A 22,062-nucleotide genomic window follows, 5' to 3' on the forward strand; every position below is an offset into this window, starting at 1 on the left:
AACAACAAGGCATATCAAAGCAGTCATGATTTTGAAAGACTTTTAATTGACAGATTTTGCCTTTTCATTACATTATGTCATTCAGATTATGTTCTTATGTTCAATTTACTCTTTTTTTTCTGCTTGAGCAATTCCCCCAAAAATTAAAAAAGAGACACAGTTTCTGGTTAAATTTACAATTAACACAAAAGTGGTAAAGTGTAAGTATAATTTAGAGACCTAAAATGTATTTAGAAAGAATTTTAATAACCTACATTTCCAAAATAAAACAATGATATGCTTGTATATTACGATTATGTCCTTCATAACCTAATAAATAAAAGTAAACAGGGAAATACATCTCAGAACAGCATTATCATTCAACACGTTTTTATAAACTCAAGCCTGTTTTGTCAGGCACGCACGCCCTGCCGAGGTTTGGGGTCAGTAGTTGCAACGTATGATCAAGCAAAAAACAACAATTCCCTTTTAAAGACAAGTGAAGGTGAAGAGTTAATTAATACACATGAGGGCCACAGGCAGTGGCATCTGAATTTCAGACAGAGTCGGTATTTAATGTCCCACTAAGAGACAAGCACGTGAAGGACTTCAAGCAAAAACGACATGCATTTAAAAAGAGAAAGAGAAGGAAATGGCTCCTTTTTGATGATCCTTGCTTTAAATTACCAAGTATCAGGATTGCTGTTTGGTTTTAAATACGCTCCCGAGATTTTGTGCCACTTTGGAATAAGAAAGAGAGAGCAAAACAGATTAATACAAATGCAAAAAGCCAAACACAAGGCAGAGAGTTTCAGCCGTGCATCAGAGTCCACCGCTATCATTCATGTGGTAAAGAAAGGCACTGTAAGGATGAGGAAGGAAAGACAATACAAAGAGAACAAGAGAAAGAACAACAACCCTCTGGGGGTAGTACTTTACCCTTGATGTTCTCATATAAATTAAAAATCCTATTTCAAATCATTACATTTCAAACACGTAAGGTCACATGGCAACTCGCACTCAATATTAAGTTCAGTTCACATTCAATACACAACCTGGAGTGTGATCGCGGGACGAGAGAAAGCCGCTTGCCTTTTGGGCTGCAGTGTGTCTCACTAATGCCCCTTTGTGAAGGAGGCCTGTGCCTCGAAGTTTCTCCATCAACTTCATCCAGTCACCTCCAAATGGGCTAGTTTATCTGACGACATTAACGGAAGTACGTCTGTGGTACTTCATATTCTCACGACCCTCTGAGAGGAATAACCTCACACCCGCTCTGGGTTCACATCCTTGCTGACCCTGCGTCTGGGGAAAAGCCGCCGTTTCAACATGATCAGCTGAGGGATAGAAAGAAGAGGAAGAGGAAGGAATGTCAACCAAACCTGTTGTGAATGCTGTGGGTCAACTTGTGACCGACACATGATACACGTACACTATAGAAACAAGATTGACACATGATCAAAAAAGAGAAGGAAGAGGAAGGGAAGACTAAAACTAGACTAAAACAGGATTCAGTTCAGATTCAGAGTCACAATGTGATTAATCAATAATTCATAAAAAATTCAGATTTTTTTTCGCAAAGAGTTTCAAATTTGTTTGACAAAGCATGAATCAGTGTATGGATTACCCACCCCTCATGAAGAACTCAAAGTGCCATTTAAAAATAAAAACAAATCAATTATGTCATTCATTTAAAAGTCATTTTCAAATTGATATGAATATTACCATATTTAAAATGATTAATGAATGTCTGAAAATATATAAAAATGTGAAAAATCATGTGGAAATAAAATTAAATATACAAACAAACAAACATATAAAATGATTTAATTAATCTTTAAAATGGTAGTTAAATCCAACAAAATAATTAATAATTTAAATTTAGAATTATGTATCATTACATTTAACTGCTTTTAAACATAAATGAAACAGTTTTGAATATATATATATATATATATATATATATATATATATATATAGAGAGAGAGAGAGAGAGAGAGAGAGAGAGAGAGAGAGAGAGAGAGAGAGAGAGAGAGAGAGAGAGAGAGAGAGAGAGAGAATTGTTTTTATTGTATTTTTAATTGTCACTTAAAGTCCTCCATAACCACAAACTAACTAAAAAAAAAAACATTAATAATAATAACAAATAATAAGTGCTGTATATAAGCAGGAACTACATCAAGAGAAACAGGAAGTTAACGAGGGCGGCTGTAAATCTGTTCTGAAGATTGTAATCAAACCTGTTAATGTGCCAGTCTGTCAGAGATGATGATGCAGCTAAACATGACATGCCTCTACATGTATGTATGGCAGCAGCGAAAGCATCCACTGATAATGCATCATATCCATATTTGTAACTTCTAGTGAGTGTTCACATTACTGTTCTGTCACTAAGGACAGATGAAGACATACTGGTCTTTTAAAAGGTCACTGTGTCCATTAACCTCTCCAAAAGACAGAAACACGACCCTGCAATTAATAGTGTGACTATTTGCTGCAAGCTGCCTAGTTGATCTATCATCAGGATGATATTTTTGCCTTTACCATTTCCATAAAAGAGCACAGATGGTTGCTGGGTAAAATTCGATATATTAGTTGCTAATGTTATTGAGACTATCCAGACTCAGCTATGACTGTGTGTGTGTGTGTGTGTGTGTGTGTGTGTGTGTGTGTGTGTGTGTGTGTGTGTGTGTGTGTGTGTGTGTGTGTGTGTGTGTGTGTGTGTGAAGTGAAGTGAAGTGAAGACAGAGAGATGGTGCACAATGGACATGTAAGCCAAACCATACTGACCTGCTCAGCAAAGAAAGACATGACAGTGAAGACGACTAATGTCACCAGCACACAGTGGGTCCAGAACTTTAGCTTGTCCCTGTATATTCGCCTGTGAAACAAGGGGTCAAGACAAGGTTAGCATGGTTCATTTAACCCCAGCTAAATGGTAGATGGCATAACTACAATTTGGATAGAAGCAGCATCATTATTCATTGGAGAAAAACATTCAAAAGTTGCTATTTATTCTGACGAATACACTACACTGTCAATAAGATTTTTTGGTCACACTTTAGATTAGTGTTCAATTCTCACTATTAACTACGACTTTTGCTTCAATAATGTCCTAATTACTACTTATTAATAGTTTTAAGTTTATGTATTGGGTAGGATTAAGGGATGTAGAATATGGCTGTGTAGAATAATGCATTATTGTGTGCTTTATAAGTACTAATAAACAGCCAATATCCTAGTAATATGCACGCTAATAAGCAACTAGTTAATAGTGAGAATTGGACCCTAAACTAATTTGTAACAGATTTTTAAAATGTTTTTGAAAGTCTCCTATGCTCATCAAGGCTATAAAATACAGTAAAAACAGTAATATTGTGAGAAACATTTTAAATAAAATTCCTTATTATCTATATTAAAAACAGCCTTGCTGCTTATTATTTTGTGGAAACCGTGACACACAGACACACACACATATTAGAATTCTCTGATGAACAGAAAATACAAAAGAGCAGAATTTATTAGAAATACAAATCTTTTGAAACCAATGTCTTGACTGTGACTTTTGATTGATTTAATGCGTACTTGCTGAAGAAAATTGTTATTAGATATTAAATAATAAATAAATATGAAATATAACATTTATTTTTTAATATACTATTATATTACTTTTTTCTCTTAGAAATAATAATTAAAGATTATTAAAAATATGCCATTGACCCATAAAACCAAAACTGGCCCGTACAGTGATTGCTCATATTCACTGCTGTCATCAGCACACAGGGGACGGGTTCAGCAATGCTGCTTTAACTCTTGCCAGAATCAGAACGGTATATTTATCAAGACTGTGATTGACAGTTCACAGTGATTCAAGTTCTGATGTCACCCAGCAGGCTGTCAGAGGTGAGAGGGTGACAAGGTGACATCATCATTATCTGTGAGGAACACCGTTACCCCTTTGTCACCTGCATGTTCACGTCTGACAGAGCCAATCTGCAGACACCGAGCTTTAAAAAAGAGCCAATAGGGCCGGTCGAGCCTGGCAGTGCCCAAAAATAACACCCTTCCCCTCGGCCCTGGCAGGTCACACGACTCTGATGGGGCTTTATGGGGCATGTGGGTGTAACAGAGAGCCGCTCTGGCTGAGTGAGCATGAATGGTGAATGTACTAGTCATAATTTCCATCCCGTATCCCTCCAAAGCAACGACAGGCACACAAACCCTTCTTCAACCACCTCCCCATTCCCAGAATTCCAGACTGCGACGACAGCCATCACCCAACTTCACACAGTGATGACAGGGGAGTAAAGCAACAGAAACAGGCTATAAATCACACACTACTAAATGTAAACAGACTTGTGAAACTCATTACAACAAAACCAGATATATCACTGCAACAATAAACCAATTATATTCAGGGGCGAATGAAAAGTGGTGTAGACATGCTAATGTCATCGGTTTTAAATCCCGTACCACGGGATTTAAAACCGATGACATTAGCATGTCTACAGCACTTTTCATTCGAGACACGAGTATTCATACGAGACACCTTTTGAAAACTTAAAGTTTACATTTACATTTATTCATTTAGCTGACGCTTTTATCCAAAGCGACTTACAATTACTATGTATGTCAGAGGTTGCACGGCTCTGGAGCGATCAGGGGTGGTAAAAGTACTCAAAAATTATACTCGAGTAAAAGTATATATACCTAAATAAAAAATGACTCCAGTAAAAGTGGAAAGTCCTCCATTCAAACATCACTTGAGTAAAAGTACAAAAGTATCCGATTTAAAACGTACTTAAGTACCGAAAGTAAAAAGTAAATATTCAAACTGTAAATATTAATAATTAAACAGATAAATTGTTTTGGGAGTGATATGCAATGTTTTAATTGAACAAATTATTAGATACTGCAATTAAGAATTTGTTAGATTTGCAATCAGTCAAGAGACAATGAAGCACCTTGCATCAATTCTAAACAATTTCATTAAGTTTAGTGACAGCATATTATGGTGCAATGACTGGTAGGCCATTCTTTGATACAAATTTTACAATTTCAATTCAATTATTGTGGTTTGATTCCGATATTGATTCAATATAGATTAATTTTGATAAATATTTGGTTAATTTATCAATTATCAAATGTTAATTTTTAAATTAAGAAAATCTCACCTAATTCTGTAAACATAGGCTACAGAGAGCCCTGTCAGCTGGTATTATTAAATGTTAGATAAAATACTAATTTTTCTAGCAAACTAACGTGCTATGGTCATTAAATGTTTTTTTGTTTTTTTCTGAGGTAGCCTAAATGTAACGTTATGTGACATATTGTTCTCCAGCTGTTTTACTGACCTCTTTCTGCGGTTGAAAAACACTGATTTATTGATATTATGTATAAGGTATATACATTTCGGTAAGTTGTACTGTATCTTTCAACATAGGCTACCTATTATTGTTCATTTGTGTTTATTTACAATTAACTAGTAGTAAAGAGATTAACGGCACCCCATATAGCAGGCGCTAGCTATCGGTCACGTCACATTTAAAAGCTCCAAAACGGTATTTATTGTTTGAATTTCGTAATAAAATTTACAGAATCTGAGAGCTGAGAATTTATTTCATATCAAAAGTAACCTAATCTGTCTTGTCTGTCGGTGTCAATGTCCTCTTTGCTTCGCGATTTTTCTCTGCGTGAGAAAATGAATGTGTCATGAGAGCGTGTTAAGTGTCGATTGCGTGTGTCTGAATGAGTGAGAGTTCGCAGCTATGCAATAGACATGTTCCATAACATTAGCTGCATCAAACAGAAGATGTGCAAGATACAGTGTAAGCGGGAATCTCTGGGTCATTGCTGGCCAGAGCTGCACGTTCACCTGTTTCTGCGGTCATCTTCCACAATGGCGAACTGACTGCTATGTGAGCGTATGCTGGCAAAGAGCTCGTGCGTTCTTTTTTCAAAATAAAATCAAGTTTTTCATTGGTTTGGAAAGCCAGTGTATTAAATACTTGGAGTGGGCATGGGGAAATGTAACGGAGTAAAAAGTTAACTTTGTCTTTAATATTGTAGTGGAGTAAGAGTAAAAGTAGATGCAAATAAAACATACTCAAGTAAAGTACAGATCCCCGAAAAAAATACTTAAGTAAAGTAACGAAGTATTTTTACTTCGTTACTTACCACCACTGGGAGCGATTAGGGGTTAAGTGTCTTGCTCAGGGACACAATGGTGTCTCACACTGGATTTGAACCCGGGTCTCTCACACCAAAGGCATGTGTCTTATCCACTGCACCACCACCACCAAGTTCACTCAAAAGGATTGATGAATCAATCAGTGATTCACTGAATCAATTTACTCTCCAAACTTGTGTTAGTCTCTTTCTTTATTCAGTGAAACACCAAAGAAGATATTTTGATCAATGTGCCGATTTTTTTTCTTTACACTACCATTAAGCATAATAAACCTCTTTATTTAGTTAGCTTTATTCCAACACTTTTGTTTTTGTATTTTTTCTTGTCAATTACACCCATTATAGTTTCATGTCAAAATGTTAAAGCTCCCTCTGTTGAGGGTTTCACTAAACTACTCCGTTCAGATCAGCCTGTTCTGTACTAACTTTAGATTCAATGAAACCTGTGGTGTGTGCACAGACCTGTTCGACTTGACTTTGGCCCTGTTTACACCTGGCATTAAGTTGAGTTTTGGTCGATCGGATCACACGTAGATGAGGGAGACCTATACCCATTTACACCTGGTATTTTAATCCCTCTCTTTTGTCCACTTTCAAAATAAGATTTCGGTCGAATGAGTTTTCGACTACCTCTGGAAGTGGTCGAAAGTGGACAAGCTCAAAAAGTTTTAGACCCCGTTTACACCTGTATTTAGCGTCGACCACTTGTGATGTGATTAACCAAAACACATCTTAATACCAGGTGTAAACAGGGCCGAAGGTTCAATTATGAAAACTGTGGTATGTACACAGACCTGTTTGACTTGTCTTTGTTAAACGCTTTGTTAAAAGTTACTTTTCCGTCTTTCACACACACACCTATGCGAATTGCACATCGTCAACAATGCCTGTTTGTGACTGAATTCATACCACTCCTGCAGCTCTGTCATGTGAAGGAAACGGTTTCTGTATTCTCTGGGCAGCTCAAACTGAGAGGACAGCGGGAACATGGACTCATAGAAGTCCCTCAGAACAGCTTTGACCGTGCCAGCGTCCTTATGGCTGTGGTCAATGTTGTCATTCAAGCAGATAAACTTCCTGTGGTAAAAAAAAGAGGTTAAAGTGGACGAGACTTCCCATTGTGCACAACAAAACAAGAACGCCGCCTCTGCACGTACCTAGGGTTCTTCCTGATGTCATCAAGCTGCCCCACTACATGAGAGACGTTGGTTCGTATCATCTTAAAGGCAATCTCCTCCTCGCCCATAATTTCAAACCTGAAAAGAACAAGAGCCTGCATAACTAACCTGGTCTCATAAGAGATGCTGATGTGTTTGTGAGAAGGTAATGAAAGGCCTACTTGTATTTATTCTGGTCCCTGAAGGCTTTGTGGATCCTCTCTATGATGGGTTTGCAGTGGATTACTAAACCTTTTGTGACGGGTGGCTGCAGACACATCAAAACATTAACAGTACTAACAAATACACAGATAGAAGAGCTGATAATACAAGACTTCTGCCAACTACAACAATTTTAAAGTTTAGAGACAAAAGCTATTCATGAAACAAGTTGTAAATCACTTAATATCCAGTATGAAGTGTATTGTGAGATTGTATCTCCTTATATTAGAGTTACTTGGAGGCTTTAAGGCTTTGAACAGTTGCTCTCACCATGCTGGGGTCGTAATAGGCCTCCTGGGTCGGGCTGACGGTATGGAGCTGCGTGAGGTTGGACGGAAGAGTCTTAGAGCAATTTATAAGCATCTGCTCCAGACTGGTCAAATCCTGTTTACAGTTCAAATAAACAAACATGCATTTCTTTAACACAGATAATCACATGGTGAAAACAAACTAGGTAACACTTGTCTTGTGTTCATGTCACAAAATCAAAAACTAACCTACTTTATTGTTAATTGAATGAAGTATTTCAATTTAATTTCAATTAATTTATTTTATAACTTCCAATTTTTATTTTATTTAAAATATTTTATATTTGAAATATAAAAATTGTATTAAACAAATTTAAATTAAAAAAATATCACAAATTACATTTTAATTTAAAATGAAACTTAATAAAATTTTATTTAAAGTCATATTTTATTCTAAATTACATTTTATTTTCAATTTAAAATACATTTTAAATTATTTTTTCTTAAATAATTGTATAATTACTATAGATTGCAATTTAAAATTCATATAAACAATTAAAACGACATATAAATTAAATTGTAACTAAAAATTCTCCCTTCTGAGAGGGTGGGGTTGAGTGTACCTGAAGGCTTAAGGGGAGTTCATGGATACGTGTGGCCAACGTGCGGATCTCACGGTCGGACAGCACACCCGAGTGGTCCGTGTCGATTTCGTCAAACACTTCAGATATATTGAGCTGCTGCAATGCGCTCATCAAGAAATAGAAATAAGAGAAGGCAAACTGCATGTCCTCAGAGTGACGCACACGGTGGGATGAGGTCTTATCAAACTCCTGAGGGAAGCTGAAGGAGCAAGATATCAAGATAAAAGTCATGCCTTTTTTTTCTATCTGAAATTCGGTGGCCAAACTTTTGGTGCATTACTACTCTATAATAATTTAGTCAATTCAACATTAACTTTATGTTTTAGGTGTGTGTTGTGACTCTTACATGTCCTGTAGTTCTTGCATGATGAGTCTGTCAATCATGTGAGGCATGTGGGCAGGCACTTTGCGGGAAGTGAAGCCGAATTGAGCGTTCAAGAGTCTGTTGACATAGCGGAGTGAATCAGCAAAAGTGTCCCGCAATCTGCGTCCAGTGGCAGTCTTGTCAGCTGCATACTGCAGTTCTCTTTGTAGACGCTCCTCTTCCTGTGATGCACAAAAAAGACATTTACAAATTTATGATTAGGATCTGCAAGGATTAGGATTAGAATCTGCAATACTCAATGTAGCAGCAAGAATTCCTGCCTTTCAGTTACATGAGTCAATCGGCTGTTTATTTATATATACATGCGTCCCACCTCCAGCAGATCCTGAAAGAACTTCCTCTTCTCCCATGGAAGGAAACCCCGGTCAAAGCTGGTGGTGTAGTACTGGAGTTTACGACCCACTGGCCCTCCGCGGAGGTGGCCTTCGTTCTCTGAACCCCTCTCCTTAGACATGTTCCCCATCAGGTTGCTGAGAAGCTTAGACGCGTAAGGTTTCTCCATGCCGAACAATGGTGGTTGAGCTTTAGGTGTAACACCATCAATCTTGACTGGGACAAGAGATGGAGGGACACCTGGATCCAATTCAGCGTTAACTTCGTTTTCCCTTTTCACCCTGGCTGCTCTCTCGGCCTGATGTTGACTGATTAGATGAGGTTTCTGCTCTTCGTTCCAGTGTTTTGCTTGTTTGTTCTTGTTAAGTGAAAGCTGAGCTTTGTCTTTGTATGGCTCCAACAGCACTGCTTTGGTCAAATTATAGCCTTTAATAGTGATGTCGCCCAATATTAGCTTATCGTTCAGCTTCTGTAACTCAAGTTTCACTTCCTCTGGCAAAAGAGATTCATTCAACGCAGGTACTTGCACATCATCTACATCGCCATGGGATTTTTCTCTAACTCTAGGGCCTTGTTTTTCTTTGGGAACATTTTCAAACAGGACCTTGGGTTCTGGGGTCACTATGGTCGGTTTGGGTTCCTCGTCTTTCTCGCGCACTGGATTGGATACGTTCGTTTTGGGGAGCTCTCGGGTATCCGCGGCGACAGAGAAAATCATGGTGAAGTCGTGGTTGTCGGCACCCTGAAAGGTAAGGTTGTAGTGGATCTGGGTGGCATTGTGTCCAGGCAGCAACAGCAGATGGATAGTCTTCCACTTATTGGCGACAGAAGTGTGACGGACTACTGGGTTATCAGCAACCTGTGCCTCGGACACGCGGTTAGCCAGGCCCGAGAAGCTAAAATATGGTCGGAGCGCTCCCTGAGGCAAGGTGTAAAGCGTCTGATTCCTCTGGAGGACAATACGTTGGAGTTGGTTGAAATTATCTTACAAATTCAAAAACAAACAGAAAATAAGTTAATTCTGATCAAATACTACCAGACTTAAAAAATATATATTTTTTTAAAAGCAGTAAAAGCGTTTCTCAAGCAGGAGGCTGGGGTCCACTAGGGGTAATGTTTTAGTTACAGTATAATAAGTTATTATATTTTTGCCAATACTGTATATTCATTTTAATGTTGATTAATATTTAAAGTCATTTTTTAATGATCTAAATTAAAATGCTAAAAAATAAATAAAATGAAGATGTAAATGTAAATCAACTAATGTGTCTATATAACAACACCACATGACATATTACACCGTGTCATGGAATGGAAAAGCCATGTGTGACAAGCTAAGTACACCCTTACTGCTTCCGTAGGAATTACATTTAAGAGGGTGTGTTTTAACACAATGCCAAGGAGGAAAGACATTAGCAATGGTCTTAGAGAAGCAATTGTTGCTGCACATCAATCTGGGAAGGTTACAAGGCCATTTCCAAACAATTTGAAGTCCATCATTCTACAGTGAGGAAGATTATTCACACGTGGATAACATTCAAGCCAATCTTTCCAGAGTGGACGTCCCAGCAAATTCACCCCAACTTCAGACTGTGGCGTCCAATGCTCAGAGAAACTGCAAAACACCCAAGAACTACATCTCAGGCCTCAGTTAACATGTTAAACTTTAAAGTTCATGGCAGTACTGTTAGAAAAAGACTAGAAAAGTATGCCTTGTTTGGAAGGGTTGTAAGGTTACCAGACCTCTTCTCTCTAAAAAGAAGATGTCAGCACACCTTAGGTTTGCAAAGTTGCATCTGAACAAACGTCAAGACTTCTGGAACAATGTCCTTTGGACAGACGAGACCAAAGTGGAGATGTATGGCCATAATGCACAGCTCCACGTTAGGCAAAAACTAAACACAACATATCAGCACAAACACCTCATACACACGGTGGTGGAGGGGTGATGATTTGGGCTTGTTTTTCAGCCACAGGACCTGGGCAGCTCGCAGTCATTGAGTCGACCATGAACTCCTCTGTATACCAAAGTATTATAGAGTCAAATCTGAAGCAATCTGTCCGAATCTGCCTGAAAAAGAAAAGAATCAAGGTGTTGCAATGGCCTAGACAAAGTCCAGACCTCAACCCGACTGAAATGCTGTGGCAGGACCTTGAGAGAGCTGTGCATAAAATAAATAGATGCCCAAACACATCAATAAACTGAAGTTATGTTGTATAACTTAATAGTGGGCCAAAATTCCTCCACAATGATATGAGAGACTGATAAAATCATACAGAAAAATTATTACTTCAAGTTATTGCTGCTAAGGTGTAATTAAATCATAGGGTGTACTTAGTTTGTCACACATGGCTTCTCCATTTTGGCTTTATTTATTTTAATTAAATAAATGACACGGTGTAATGTCATGTGTTGTCGTTCATCTGAGGTTGTATTTACCTAATTTTATGGCCTGCTAAAGTCATTCAAAAGGGTGTACTTTTTTTTCTTCTTCACATGACTGCTTGTATATATATATATATACACACTGTATTTATGAAGTGTTTAGATTCAACCTTAATTAAACGCACCTGATACAGGTAATCAAGTCCTTCAGGCTTGTTTAAAAACTACAGGTATGTGTGTTGGAGCAGGTTCTGAACTCTGTGGGACTGTGGCCCCTCAGGAGCTGAGTTTGACACCCCTGTGATCGAGGGGAGCCCCTTAAAATCAAAAAGGTTGAGAACCACTGGTCAAGACTCACCCTGTCCACAGTCGCCCACATCAAACCCACAAGCCAGAACGTTGCACGCCTGGTCACAGAATTTATCAGCCAACCAAGAGTTAGCGCAACCCTGGTTACAGAAGGACACGCCCCCCAGTCCTCCGAGACCACCTGCAAACTGCCAAGGCTGCCCGCCTCCGATCACAGAACCGCCCGCTCCTCCGAAACGACTGCTGCCTGCAGTGCCTACCAGGAAATAATACATAAATAAAAAAAGAAATAACAAGAAATTATGGAACAGACACAAGGATGTGATCAGAAAGTTCGATCATGAAATTAAAAATGAGCGCGACTGACTAAAGCCAGAATGTTTTGGTGAAATGATATTGTCAAAGTACCTTGACAGTCTCCTCCATCCCAATCACAGGCAGAGTTGTTGCAGGCCTTGTCGCAGTAACCGTCTTTGATCCAGGAGCCTGGGCAGCCCTCAGCACAGTTTGGAACAGGCCAGGTGAGATACACCTGTGAACATAGAAAACATCAGAGGTGATTGAGGTGAAGCACAAATAGGGTTGGTAGGGTTGAGTATCGTTTTAATTTGGACGATTCCGATTCTTATCGATACAATTTTATTCTAAGTTTTATTGAAAAAAATGTAATTGTAACTGTAATTCAAAGTAATATGAACAACAATCAACAGGCTAAGGAACACTTGCACAAGGAACTTCCGCCTATGATTTAAAAATAGAATACCATAGCAAAAACAACTAGCCTACCTAAATATACATATCAAGCATTATTAAATACAAGTAATCACTCAGTAATTAAAAAAGAACATATAAAAAATTAGCAAATCACACAAATAAATACTACTGAACAAAGATATGATGGAGATAAACAGTGTTTTAAGATTTTCAGGTACAGAAACTATAATCAACTGTAAAATAACACTGCACTTTATAAATAAAATATTCATTACAGATTTAGTTACAAAAGTTATTAAGTCAAGAACAGCGAGTGAATTTTCTCTTTGACTTTTGTTGTTTGATAAACATAATTATAGAGACGGCAGCAGGAATATTAGGCTGCTGTCACTTTAAGAGCTGCACGGATCCAATATATATGTTACACATACGTTTTATTTGTCAAAAGTTTTTACGTTTACTTAAGACATAACTGATTCGTTTACGAGGATATTTTGAATTTTTTTTGTGCATTTGTCTGTTCAAGTGCAAAAAGAAGGGGGAAGAGAACTCAGCTCAGTTTTGCGCACTATACAGTATAAGAGCCGGCTTTCTGTGCAGACGTTTTGGATATGTGTGCAGAACAGAAAACAGAGAGCGGATCTTCTTGTGTTTGAATGGTTTAACATCATATTAAAATGCACACAAAAGAATCAATAAGAGGAATTGAAATTTTAAGTTTATAATAAGTATCCGATTTCTGACCTTAAGTGTCCGATTCCAGAACTGGAATCGATTTTCGATTCCCGATTCCCAACCCTACAAAATGAGTTGGAAATGGAAAGATGATTTATTTTAGAATAATCTACACTGACAGTCTTTCTGACCTTTTGACCTTTGGAGTGGCTGTAGAAGTCATCAGGCCACACGTCCTTGCCGAACATGACATCATCATTGAGGTAGATAAACTTTTGTGAGAGTCCTGGGATCCGGTGGATATGGGTCTCAATGGCAGGAGAACTAAACGTAGGGAGGTGAGACTGGTTGTGAAAAATGTCCTGAGAGACAAACACAAACAACATAAAAGACAAGTCGATTTGGTCTTGCAAAAAAACACCCAATATTAGTATTAGAATGCATTACAATACAATCTACAAAGCTGCCCTAGAACTCACCTGGTGAGTAACCACTGAAATACGTGGGTTATCCAAGTTAAGCCAAGACGGTATCTGTCCGTTGGTTACAATAAAGATATGGCGCACCCAGGGTGCATGTTTCTCTATGGAACGTAACGAATAACGCAGCTCCTCATTGTCTTCAAAGCGACTGGCAGAAACATCCTCATCCTGCTTAGACTGAAAGAGAAGAGGACTTTATTATAAAGTTATTTTTTAGTGAATTGATCATTTACCAAGCACACATTGGCTTAGTTTTTACCCTGGGGTCCACGTGTGGAACTGCAGTGATGTGTATACCTGTGAGATGGCGGTCAGGTCCCAGAACAGGTACGCCGGGCTGATTGTGAGCTCTTTTCCGTCCAGCGTCAGGTTCTTCTTGGCCTGCTGGGTGAGGTCGGTGAAATCCTGTGCTGTGTTCAGGTGGAGGAGAGCAATGCTGGCCTCTGAGTAGAGCTGCAACTGAGATATATATATATATATACACACATATACAAACCATCACTCAGAAGCACAGACTACTTCCTACAATATATGACACAATATGTAATAGGATAAATCATTTAACTAGAGGGGAAAAACATGAAGCCATACATGCACACATTATCGTTCAAAAGTTTGGGCTCAGGATAATAATTTTATATTTGCATTTAGCAAGGGTGAATTAAAACATTTCTTCAAAAATATCAAGTGGCTGAACTATTTTCAACATGGATAATAATAATAATAATAATATTATATGTTTCTTGAGCACCAAATCAGAATGATTCCTGAAGGATCATGTGACACTGAAGACTGCTAAAAATTCATCTTTGCCATCACAGAAATAAATTATGTTTTAAAATATATTAAAATAGAAAACGATTCTTTAAAATTGGAACTTTTTTACTGTATTCATCATCATTGATCAAATAAATGCAGCCTTGGTGAGCATAAGAGACTTTAAAAACGATGAAAATTTACCAACCCCAAAATTCTGACCAGTAATGTAGATCAAATTGCCGCATCAGAACTCCCAGAGGGCTTACCGCATGACTGAGACAATAACCGACACTGAAGGTGTGAGCGTGTGTATTGATGCAAAATGATGTACTGGTACCCGTAAAGCAACTCTGTCCCCCCATTTTATGGGAGTTAATTTGTACTTATCAAAGCCCCATGAATCATTGTGCCTCAACTTTTCAACTCGTTCCCATGCCACTGCTGATTCATATACACACACACACACACACACACACACACACACACACACACACACACACACACACACACACACACACACACACACACCTAGTACATCGCATAGAGCAGACCAACTTTTATTCTTTTGGATGATGTCAATTTCCCCATTATTTCAAACTTCCTCTATCAGAAGGGTCTAGAGATACCACAGCCATGTGACTGCCAGAATGCAGCCAAGCTCCTGTGATGTGTTTGCCCATGTGATCAGGTTTCCCCCAAAACAAGTTTTATCACTTGTCACAATGCTGTTTACAAGCACAGGGTGCTCATTGTTTCCGTTCCCGTACCTCCGGTTAATGCCAAACGAAGACTCAAAACAGTCAAAATAGTATATCTATTAATAGCATATACACAGAAAACGTGTTTCCAGGAATACCAGCACCGCCACCGCGGTAAACTTCTGAAGAAGGCCTTTTCACTAAGGCAGTGGATCTGGCTGCCTTCTTCACATTTAGAAAAACAACCTGCGGGACCCAAATAACTAAGAGGAAAATAGGAGGATTTTTGTGTTTATAGGTGCATGTTGTAAGTATAATTCAGAGAAAAGACTAAAATCAACTTTATAAGCTAATTAGTTAATAATTACTACAACCTATCCAGAACACAAACCCTAAAAGAAAAACATCTGCGTATTTATAACTGAAACATTATTTATCAATCGATTCTCCAATTGAGGATGTTCCCAAAGGATGTTTCGCCAGATTTAGCTTACTTCTGGAGACAAATTTGTCCCCAAACTATAACTAAGCAGACCTCCCACACACACTTACAGGCTGTATTTCTAGTAAAACAGTGTGTGCACTGGACAGAGGTCAAGGGAGAGCTTTCAACAACATTTCAAACAGGCTAACACGCACTATAAATACTAGCCATCTTTCAACACTCAACTTCTCTCCCTCCCTCTCTCTCTTTCTTTATCTGCTCCTCAGCTTCTCCCATTCTATATTACCTTATGTGACCCACATTTGGATTGTAGACACATACAATACAAGAGCAAAAAAACCTAGAGGACTCTTCACACCTCCTTCGGGAATACAATAATGAGCAGAACATGAAATGGCAGGAAAACAAAGGAGAAAGACACTGAGTGAGTGCTAGTAACGAAAAGAAAATTCATGGCAAGAACTTTGTTATAAAGGCAGGACCTTCAGCATTAAGATCTGATGAGCAGCAATATTGATGACATGGTGGGCTGTGGAGATTTTCTATCGGATGGAGGGATCAGGACAGAAAAGTTAAAGATAAGAGTTACAGAGGGAATGCAAGTGAAAGAAAGTGGGAGAAAGAAAGTCAGCAAAAACAAACAAAAGCAAGCATGAACAAATTAAAGCAAGAACAACATTATGCAAGCAAGAATAAATGAAAGCAAACAATGATGAATGCAAGAACAAATATAATCAAAGAACAAAAAAAACAAGCAACGATGATCAAAAGCAAACAAAAGATAATGACATCAAGCACAAACAAAAATCAAGCAAAAAACAAACAAAAACAAGAACAGCCTTATCGAAACAAGAATAATTGAAAGCGGGCAAAGATGAAAAAAAAAACAATAGCACAAACAAACAAAATCAATAAGTGAAAAATCTAGCAAATGCGAACAAAAGCAATCAAGAAGGTAAGAGCGAATGGAAGCAAAACAAAAGCAAGCGAGTACAAAGCAATGACAGAAAAAGAAAGTAACAGGCAAACAAATCAAGTATTGTGATATATACAGAGCTCTGTAGGGAGAGAGAAGGTCACTTAAACCCTGATGCCTTTTCTAAGCGCAGGCTGGCGCCGGGCCATTTCAAACAGTTGCTGTACTGTTAACCCCCCGTCACTCCGCTCAAGTGTCACTGTAATACCCTGAGCCCTTATCACATGACCGCAGACAGCAGGACGGAGCCCACGCATTGCCCTAACAAATAAGATAAACACTGAGATCCACAACACACAACACACAGAACACTGATTATTATTTTATAGATCAATGAATGCCCAACGGTTAAGCAGTTTCATAGCCAGAAATAGTTCAATATGACAAATACGGTAAAAGCATTGGGGTTGTTGATGGATAAAGGCCTTAAAGTTCTCTGCAGAACTTGCACAGATAGCCATGATTTTCTAATAATTTTTATAATCTTGTGCGCCACCTTGTGGTCATTTCGAAGATTGCATTGTACTGATCGTCTCAATTGAGAAGTTTTACCTGTTTGATTTTACTAGTGACCACAGCTGGTAGTTTGACCCTGAGCTGCTCGGTTTCCTTTAGTGACCCTGGGAAGCCGCTCAAGTAGGCCATAGTGTGCATGCGGACCAGCCCCGGAGCCTCTTTATCAGTCGTCTGCCACAGAAACACATGTTTAGACTCCAGGAGTTTCACAAGGATTTGTTTTCAAATGAAAAACGTTCCATTTCACACAGAGATGATGTAATGCATTGTAATGGACTGTGCATGTCAGATAAGAGCCACAGACAAAATGTGCAGTCATGTCGGTTCCCAGGAGCAGTGTTAGGAACGAAAAAAGGACATTGTAAAATAGTTCCTCTTGTCGGTTAAACCGTAAACATACAGCAGACATCACAATAAAAAAAACACAGTTCCCTTTTCTGTGAATGATTTTGCCTATTATCCCTAAATTCAGCATGAGTTTTTGGTTTTACAATGTTGCACTTAAATTCAGGTGTGGGATATTCCTGCTTCCCACTGCTCGGAAAATGACGTACAAAGAAACAACAAAATTCAATGCTAGCATTTGGTTTGCAGGTGTACGATAAACAAAATCAGTGTGATTATATGTACAGTATATATTATTATCTTTTAAATTTGTAATCACCATTTTTATTTCAGTTCAAGTGTTAAGTGCTTTTGTCCTTTTTTTTTTACTTTTTAAAAATATTTCTGTTCAGCTTTTATTTATTTTTGTCAGTTTTAGTCAATTTAGCATTTAAACTTTTTTGAAATTTTATTTCAGTTAGTTGCCAGTGTAAAATTCCTAATTCTTAAGTTTTTGTAAGTTCAAGTTAGGTTTTTCCATCTAATATTAGTATCTTATTCAATTAATTGAAATAAGTTTTAGTTGTTTTCATTTTAGTTAACAATAACACTGATCCAAAAACTTATTCAATAGACAATTTTCAGCAAACGTTTGCAAAACAGGTTTTATCATTATGTAATGTAGGAACCTGATGATTTTGTTTAAAAGTGAATGTTTATCATGTAGGACATCTCCCTGGCGCTCCATGTTTGGGTTACGTCATATACCCATATCTTGGTGAAAGCTGGAATTGAAAATGTCCAAATGTCCAAGTTAAAGTGCCGTTCTTTTACACTTTTTCAAATAGCAGGAAATTCCAATGCCCAGAGAAAGCAGAATTAGTCAATGAGAAGTGTTACTACGGCATTTAGATTCCTCACCAGGTAACCTCTGCTGATGGAGTGTGTGAGGAGGTCCTTCAAAGCATCTGTATGGGCCTTTTCAGCTGCAACAGGAAACATAAGATGTTAGACGAAAAAAAATAAATAAATATATATATATATATATATATATATATATATATATATATATATATATATATATATATATATGTCTGTGCGATTAATTGTGATTGATTTTCGTTTTTGATTTTGGCTTCCAATGATTATGAAAAGATAATCAAGGTAAAATGATTATTGTGCCGCTGTTGCATTCCATCAAGAGCACCTTCCTTTTCTTCACAGCGGTGCTTTTTGTTCCTCCCTAAAAGCCCAAACTTAACATCCAAATCAGAAAGTAAAATTTAGTAATTTATAGTGTTAAAATGAATTAGCGAGTCCATGAATGGCTTGGCTATGCAGAGCATTCACAGCTTATATGGACTGCATGTCCCTGGTGCATACTTTATAAATTTAAGAGTGCTGTGAGAAGTAGGTTTTAATTGTACCTTCACTGTGGGAGTGGAAGAGAAGAACAGACACGCTTGTGGAGGGGACGAGGGGTTTGGCCACCTGTAAGAGTTGTTTTGTAGAAGACAACGCTGCTGAAAATGTTGGCAATTCCTTCAATGTTATGTTGGCAGGAAGGGCTGGATCCAGCACCAGCACAGGCCCCATGATGCAGTGGGACAGCAGACATTCTGGCCTATCAGTGCACACAGACTGAATTAAAGTTCTGATCTAGATCTAATCTTTATGAGAGAGGTACACCCATCCACACAACCATTCTGTAGAGCACTACTTGCTTTTGACACAGGAAAATGCTGGTGGCATAAAAAACAATGTGGCTGTGAGAAAGGCCCCTCTCGCTGTGAAACAGGAAATGTATAGGCCTAAACCACACAATATTCAGACATGAATGGAATTGAGAATAGAACCATTTTGACTAATATCTACTTAAAACACTCACCTTCCCTTGGGAGTATCAGTTATTTCAGATGCATTTTTTCCCAGAAGCTCCCTAAAAAAAAGCAATTAAAAAACTTTTGAACATCTTTAAGCCACTCTTATAATTAGCACTATTGAGGACATGAATATATTTGTTTGTGTGTATTTGTGTGTGTTTGTGTGTGTGTGTGTTTGTGTGTGTGTGTGTGGGGGGGGGGGGGGGAACGATTCACATGAGTCACGATTCTTCTATCACTTTGCATCGATTCACGTATATCAAAAATTTATTTTCTAAGGTGTTACACTGCTTAAACTTTGCTGTACTAAAACGTTATTGACACGTTAGGGTGTTATTATTACTGTGTAACAGTATATTAGATCTGTGCATTCATTCTTAAAGGTACAGCAGCCTCATAAACTGTTGCCATTTGTTTCATTAATGTCAATAAAAAAAATCTCACTGCTTATGATTGAATCACTTTTGTATCTTTAATATGAATCAATTTATATTTAATTCATACAGTGAAGACTATAGAGTGTTTTATTATTTGATTAAATTTCTGTAATATTTCTTATAAATAAACCTAGGCTACTGTACCTGAAAAACTTAGTTAATTTAATTTGTATATTTTTTCAATTATATTTGTCTTGTTTGTAATCTGATTTGCTTCTTTGTTGCAGTCATGTGTGCCAGTCATGTGTGTTATGATTGCAGTCAGCTTAAATATCATTTGTTTTATAATACTGGGTTGACTAAAATGGGAAGAATAAATAAATTTCAAGGTTCACATTTAATTCAATGGGATTTTTTCTTCAAGACCTATGAAACAATCTACCGCGGTCAAATGGGAAAAGTAACACAAAACAGTAAACTAAAATCAAATCCATGCATATATCGACTTGAAATTTGAAATCATTTTTAATCAAATCATTAAAAGAATCAAGAATCGATTTGAATCAAATCATGGGGTACCAAAAGAACCCCTACCCCTATATATATATATATATATATATATATATATGTATGTGTATGTTTTTATATATATAAAACCGTTCTTTTGAACGGTAGTATATATATTTACATTTAATTTTATATTTAACAATATTATTTTCCTGTTATCTCTGTAAATCTGCTTTGAAACAATCTGTATTGTAAAAAGCGCTATATAAATGTGACTTGACTAATATATATACATATACTACCGTTCAAAAGAGCAGCATTTATCTGAAATAGAAAGCTTTTGAACTTTCTATTCATCAAAGAATCCAGAAAAAAAATGTTTTAAACATTGATAACAGACTAAATGTTTTTTGAACAGCAAATCAGCATATTAGAATGATTTCTGAAGGATCATGTGACACTGAAGACTGGAGTAATTATGCTGAAAATTCAGCTTTGCATCAAAGGAATACATTCCTGATGAAAGCAGTGAAGTGGAAGGTTAAATAAATAGTCAAAGTCACACTGTGCAGAATGTTTCCAACCATGTGGGGATAAACAAATACTACACTAAGAGTGTGTGTGTTTTATGGGTGCAGTACCTCAGGGCCTTCTGTTCTTCTTCCAACTGCTGTCTCACATTACGAAGATCCTTCAGCAGGCCGATGTCTGTGCCGTTTACCCAGGTGTAAACCACATCGATGGGCATTGGTAGGCAAAGCCTGAATTATTACAAGCATATGAAGCAGGGAAGGTATGTGAATCCAGGAGCATTTATACAAAAATGTGCATTTTCCAATCATATTTAAAAAAAACTGTAGTGACAGACTTAAATATCAGCTGATCTTCATTATCATTTTCAGATTATAAGTGTCCCTTAGAGAGTGATCAGATAACAGGGCTTTATTAATGTGTGTGGATGAAGCAGTGATGCTGGTTGCATTGATCTGTTCCTCACCTGGTCTGAAAGGACTTTCCTGCAACATTATCTCTGTAGGAATCAAACAAAACATGGTACTGATCTCGACTCCACTCTACTACAACCTGCAAACGAAAACAAAACAAAACCAGCCAGTTAATTCACAACAGCAAACCCTTACTACTAGTGGGTAAGATTTCCAACCACTATGTAACAGGTCAGAGTCAGATTGCACAATCAGCTTTGATCAGTAACGTTATCAGTGATTAACACAGAATGCACAGATAAGAAGATACATGCATGGCCTAAATGCGAATTTAATGAAGCTAGAATACTTCTACCGGGTGAATTTCACCCTAAACAGTGTACATACCTCTCCAAACTGAAAGGCAGACACTATCATGAGGACTAGTCCTCCGAAACACAGGTACAGTCCATAACGATGAGACAGGCAGGTGTATGTCTGCCGCTGCAGCAGTTTCAGTACCGAATTAATTATCAACATGACTCTCCCCGGGCATCAACATCTCTTCCTCTATAAACACTTAATGTGGACACATATATTTCCCGCGGTGAAATAAAAATAACTTCATTACACTAAAACAAACTGTCACATGATTGCATGCTGAAGACTCAAACGCTGTAGTTCCTCATGTGTAGTGATCAGGTGATGATGATACGCCGCTCGATTCAAGTACATCTATGAACGCGACACACTCGCTGCTGCCCTCTAGTGAGTAGGAGGACGAGCACTTAAGGTACTTCATGCAATTCTTGTAAAGTAGACCTATTCAAAACGTTCAAAAATTACCTTTCAAAGATAAATTAACACATTAATTTATGTGTTAATTTAAATTAATTTTTAAATGGTGTTTAAATTATGGTTTATATATTAA

General features: G+C 37.6%; 1 protein-coding gene across 1 annotated transcript; it reads right to left on the minus strand.

The window, feature by feature from the left end:
- Positions 1-26: 26 nt before the first annotated feature.
- On the minus strand, positions 27-21,846 carry gnptab (N-acetylglucosamine-1-phosphate transferase subunits alpha and beta). Its single transcript, XM_077234339.1, has 21 exons — positions 21,540-21,846; positions 21,206-21,291; positions 20,850-20,969; positions 19,330-19,380; positions 18,869-19,065; positions 18,363-18,427; positions 17,154-17,288; positions 14,021-14,182; positions 13,721-13,900; positions 13,433-13,603; positions 12,261-12,384; positions 11,902-12,108; positions 9,138-10,141; positions 8,786-8,985; positions 8,419-8,638; positions 7,818-7,931; positions 7,508-7,593; positions 7,326-7,424; positions 7,078-7,245; positions 2,770-2,860; positions 27-1,316 (listed from the first exon to the last, which is right to left on the minus strand). Exons 1-21 carry the CDS (start codon positions 21,669-21,671, stop codon positions 1,245-1,247), a joined length of 3,684 nt encoding a protein of 1,227 aa, XP_077090454.1. The 5' UTR covers positions 21,672-21,846; the 3' UTR covers positions 27-1,244.
- Between the last annotated feature and the right edge of the window lie 216 nt (positions 21,847-22,062).

This window comes from Siphateles boraxobius, unplaced genomic scaffold (genome assembly GCF_051911475.1).
Source record: "Siphateles boraxobius isolate OS27281-9 unplaced genomic scaffold, OSU_SipBor_1 19, whole genome shotgun sequence".
Taxonomy (NCBI): Eukaryota; Metazoa; Chordata; class Actinopteri; order Cypriniformes; family Leuciscidae; genus Siphateles; species Siphateles boraxobius.

Coding starts and splice junctions, on each gene's coding strand:
- gnptab (XM_077234339.1), bottom strand. CDS start 21,671: ATGTTGATAATTAATTCGGTACTGAAACTGCTGCAGCGGCAGACATAC. Junction 19,066..19,329: donor ACTGATACTCCCAAGGGAAG/GTGAGTGTTTTA, acceptor GTGCACTGATAG/GCCAGAATGTCTGCTGTCCC. Junction 13,901..14,020: donor ACCTGACCGCCATCTCACAG/GTATACACATCA, acceptor CTTCTCTTTCAG/TCTAAGCAGGATGAGGATGT.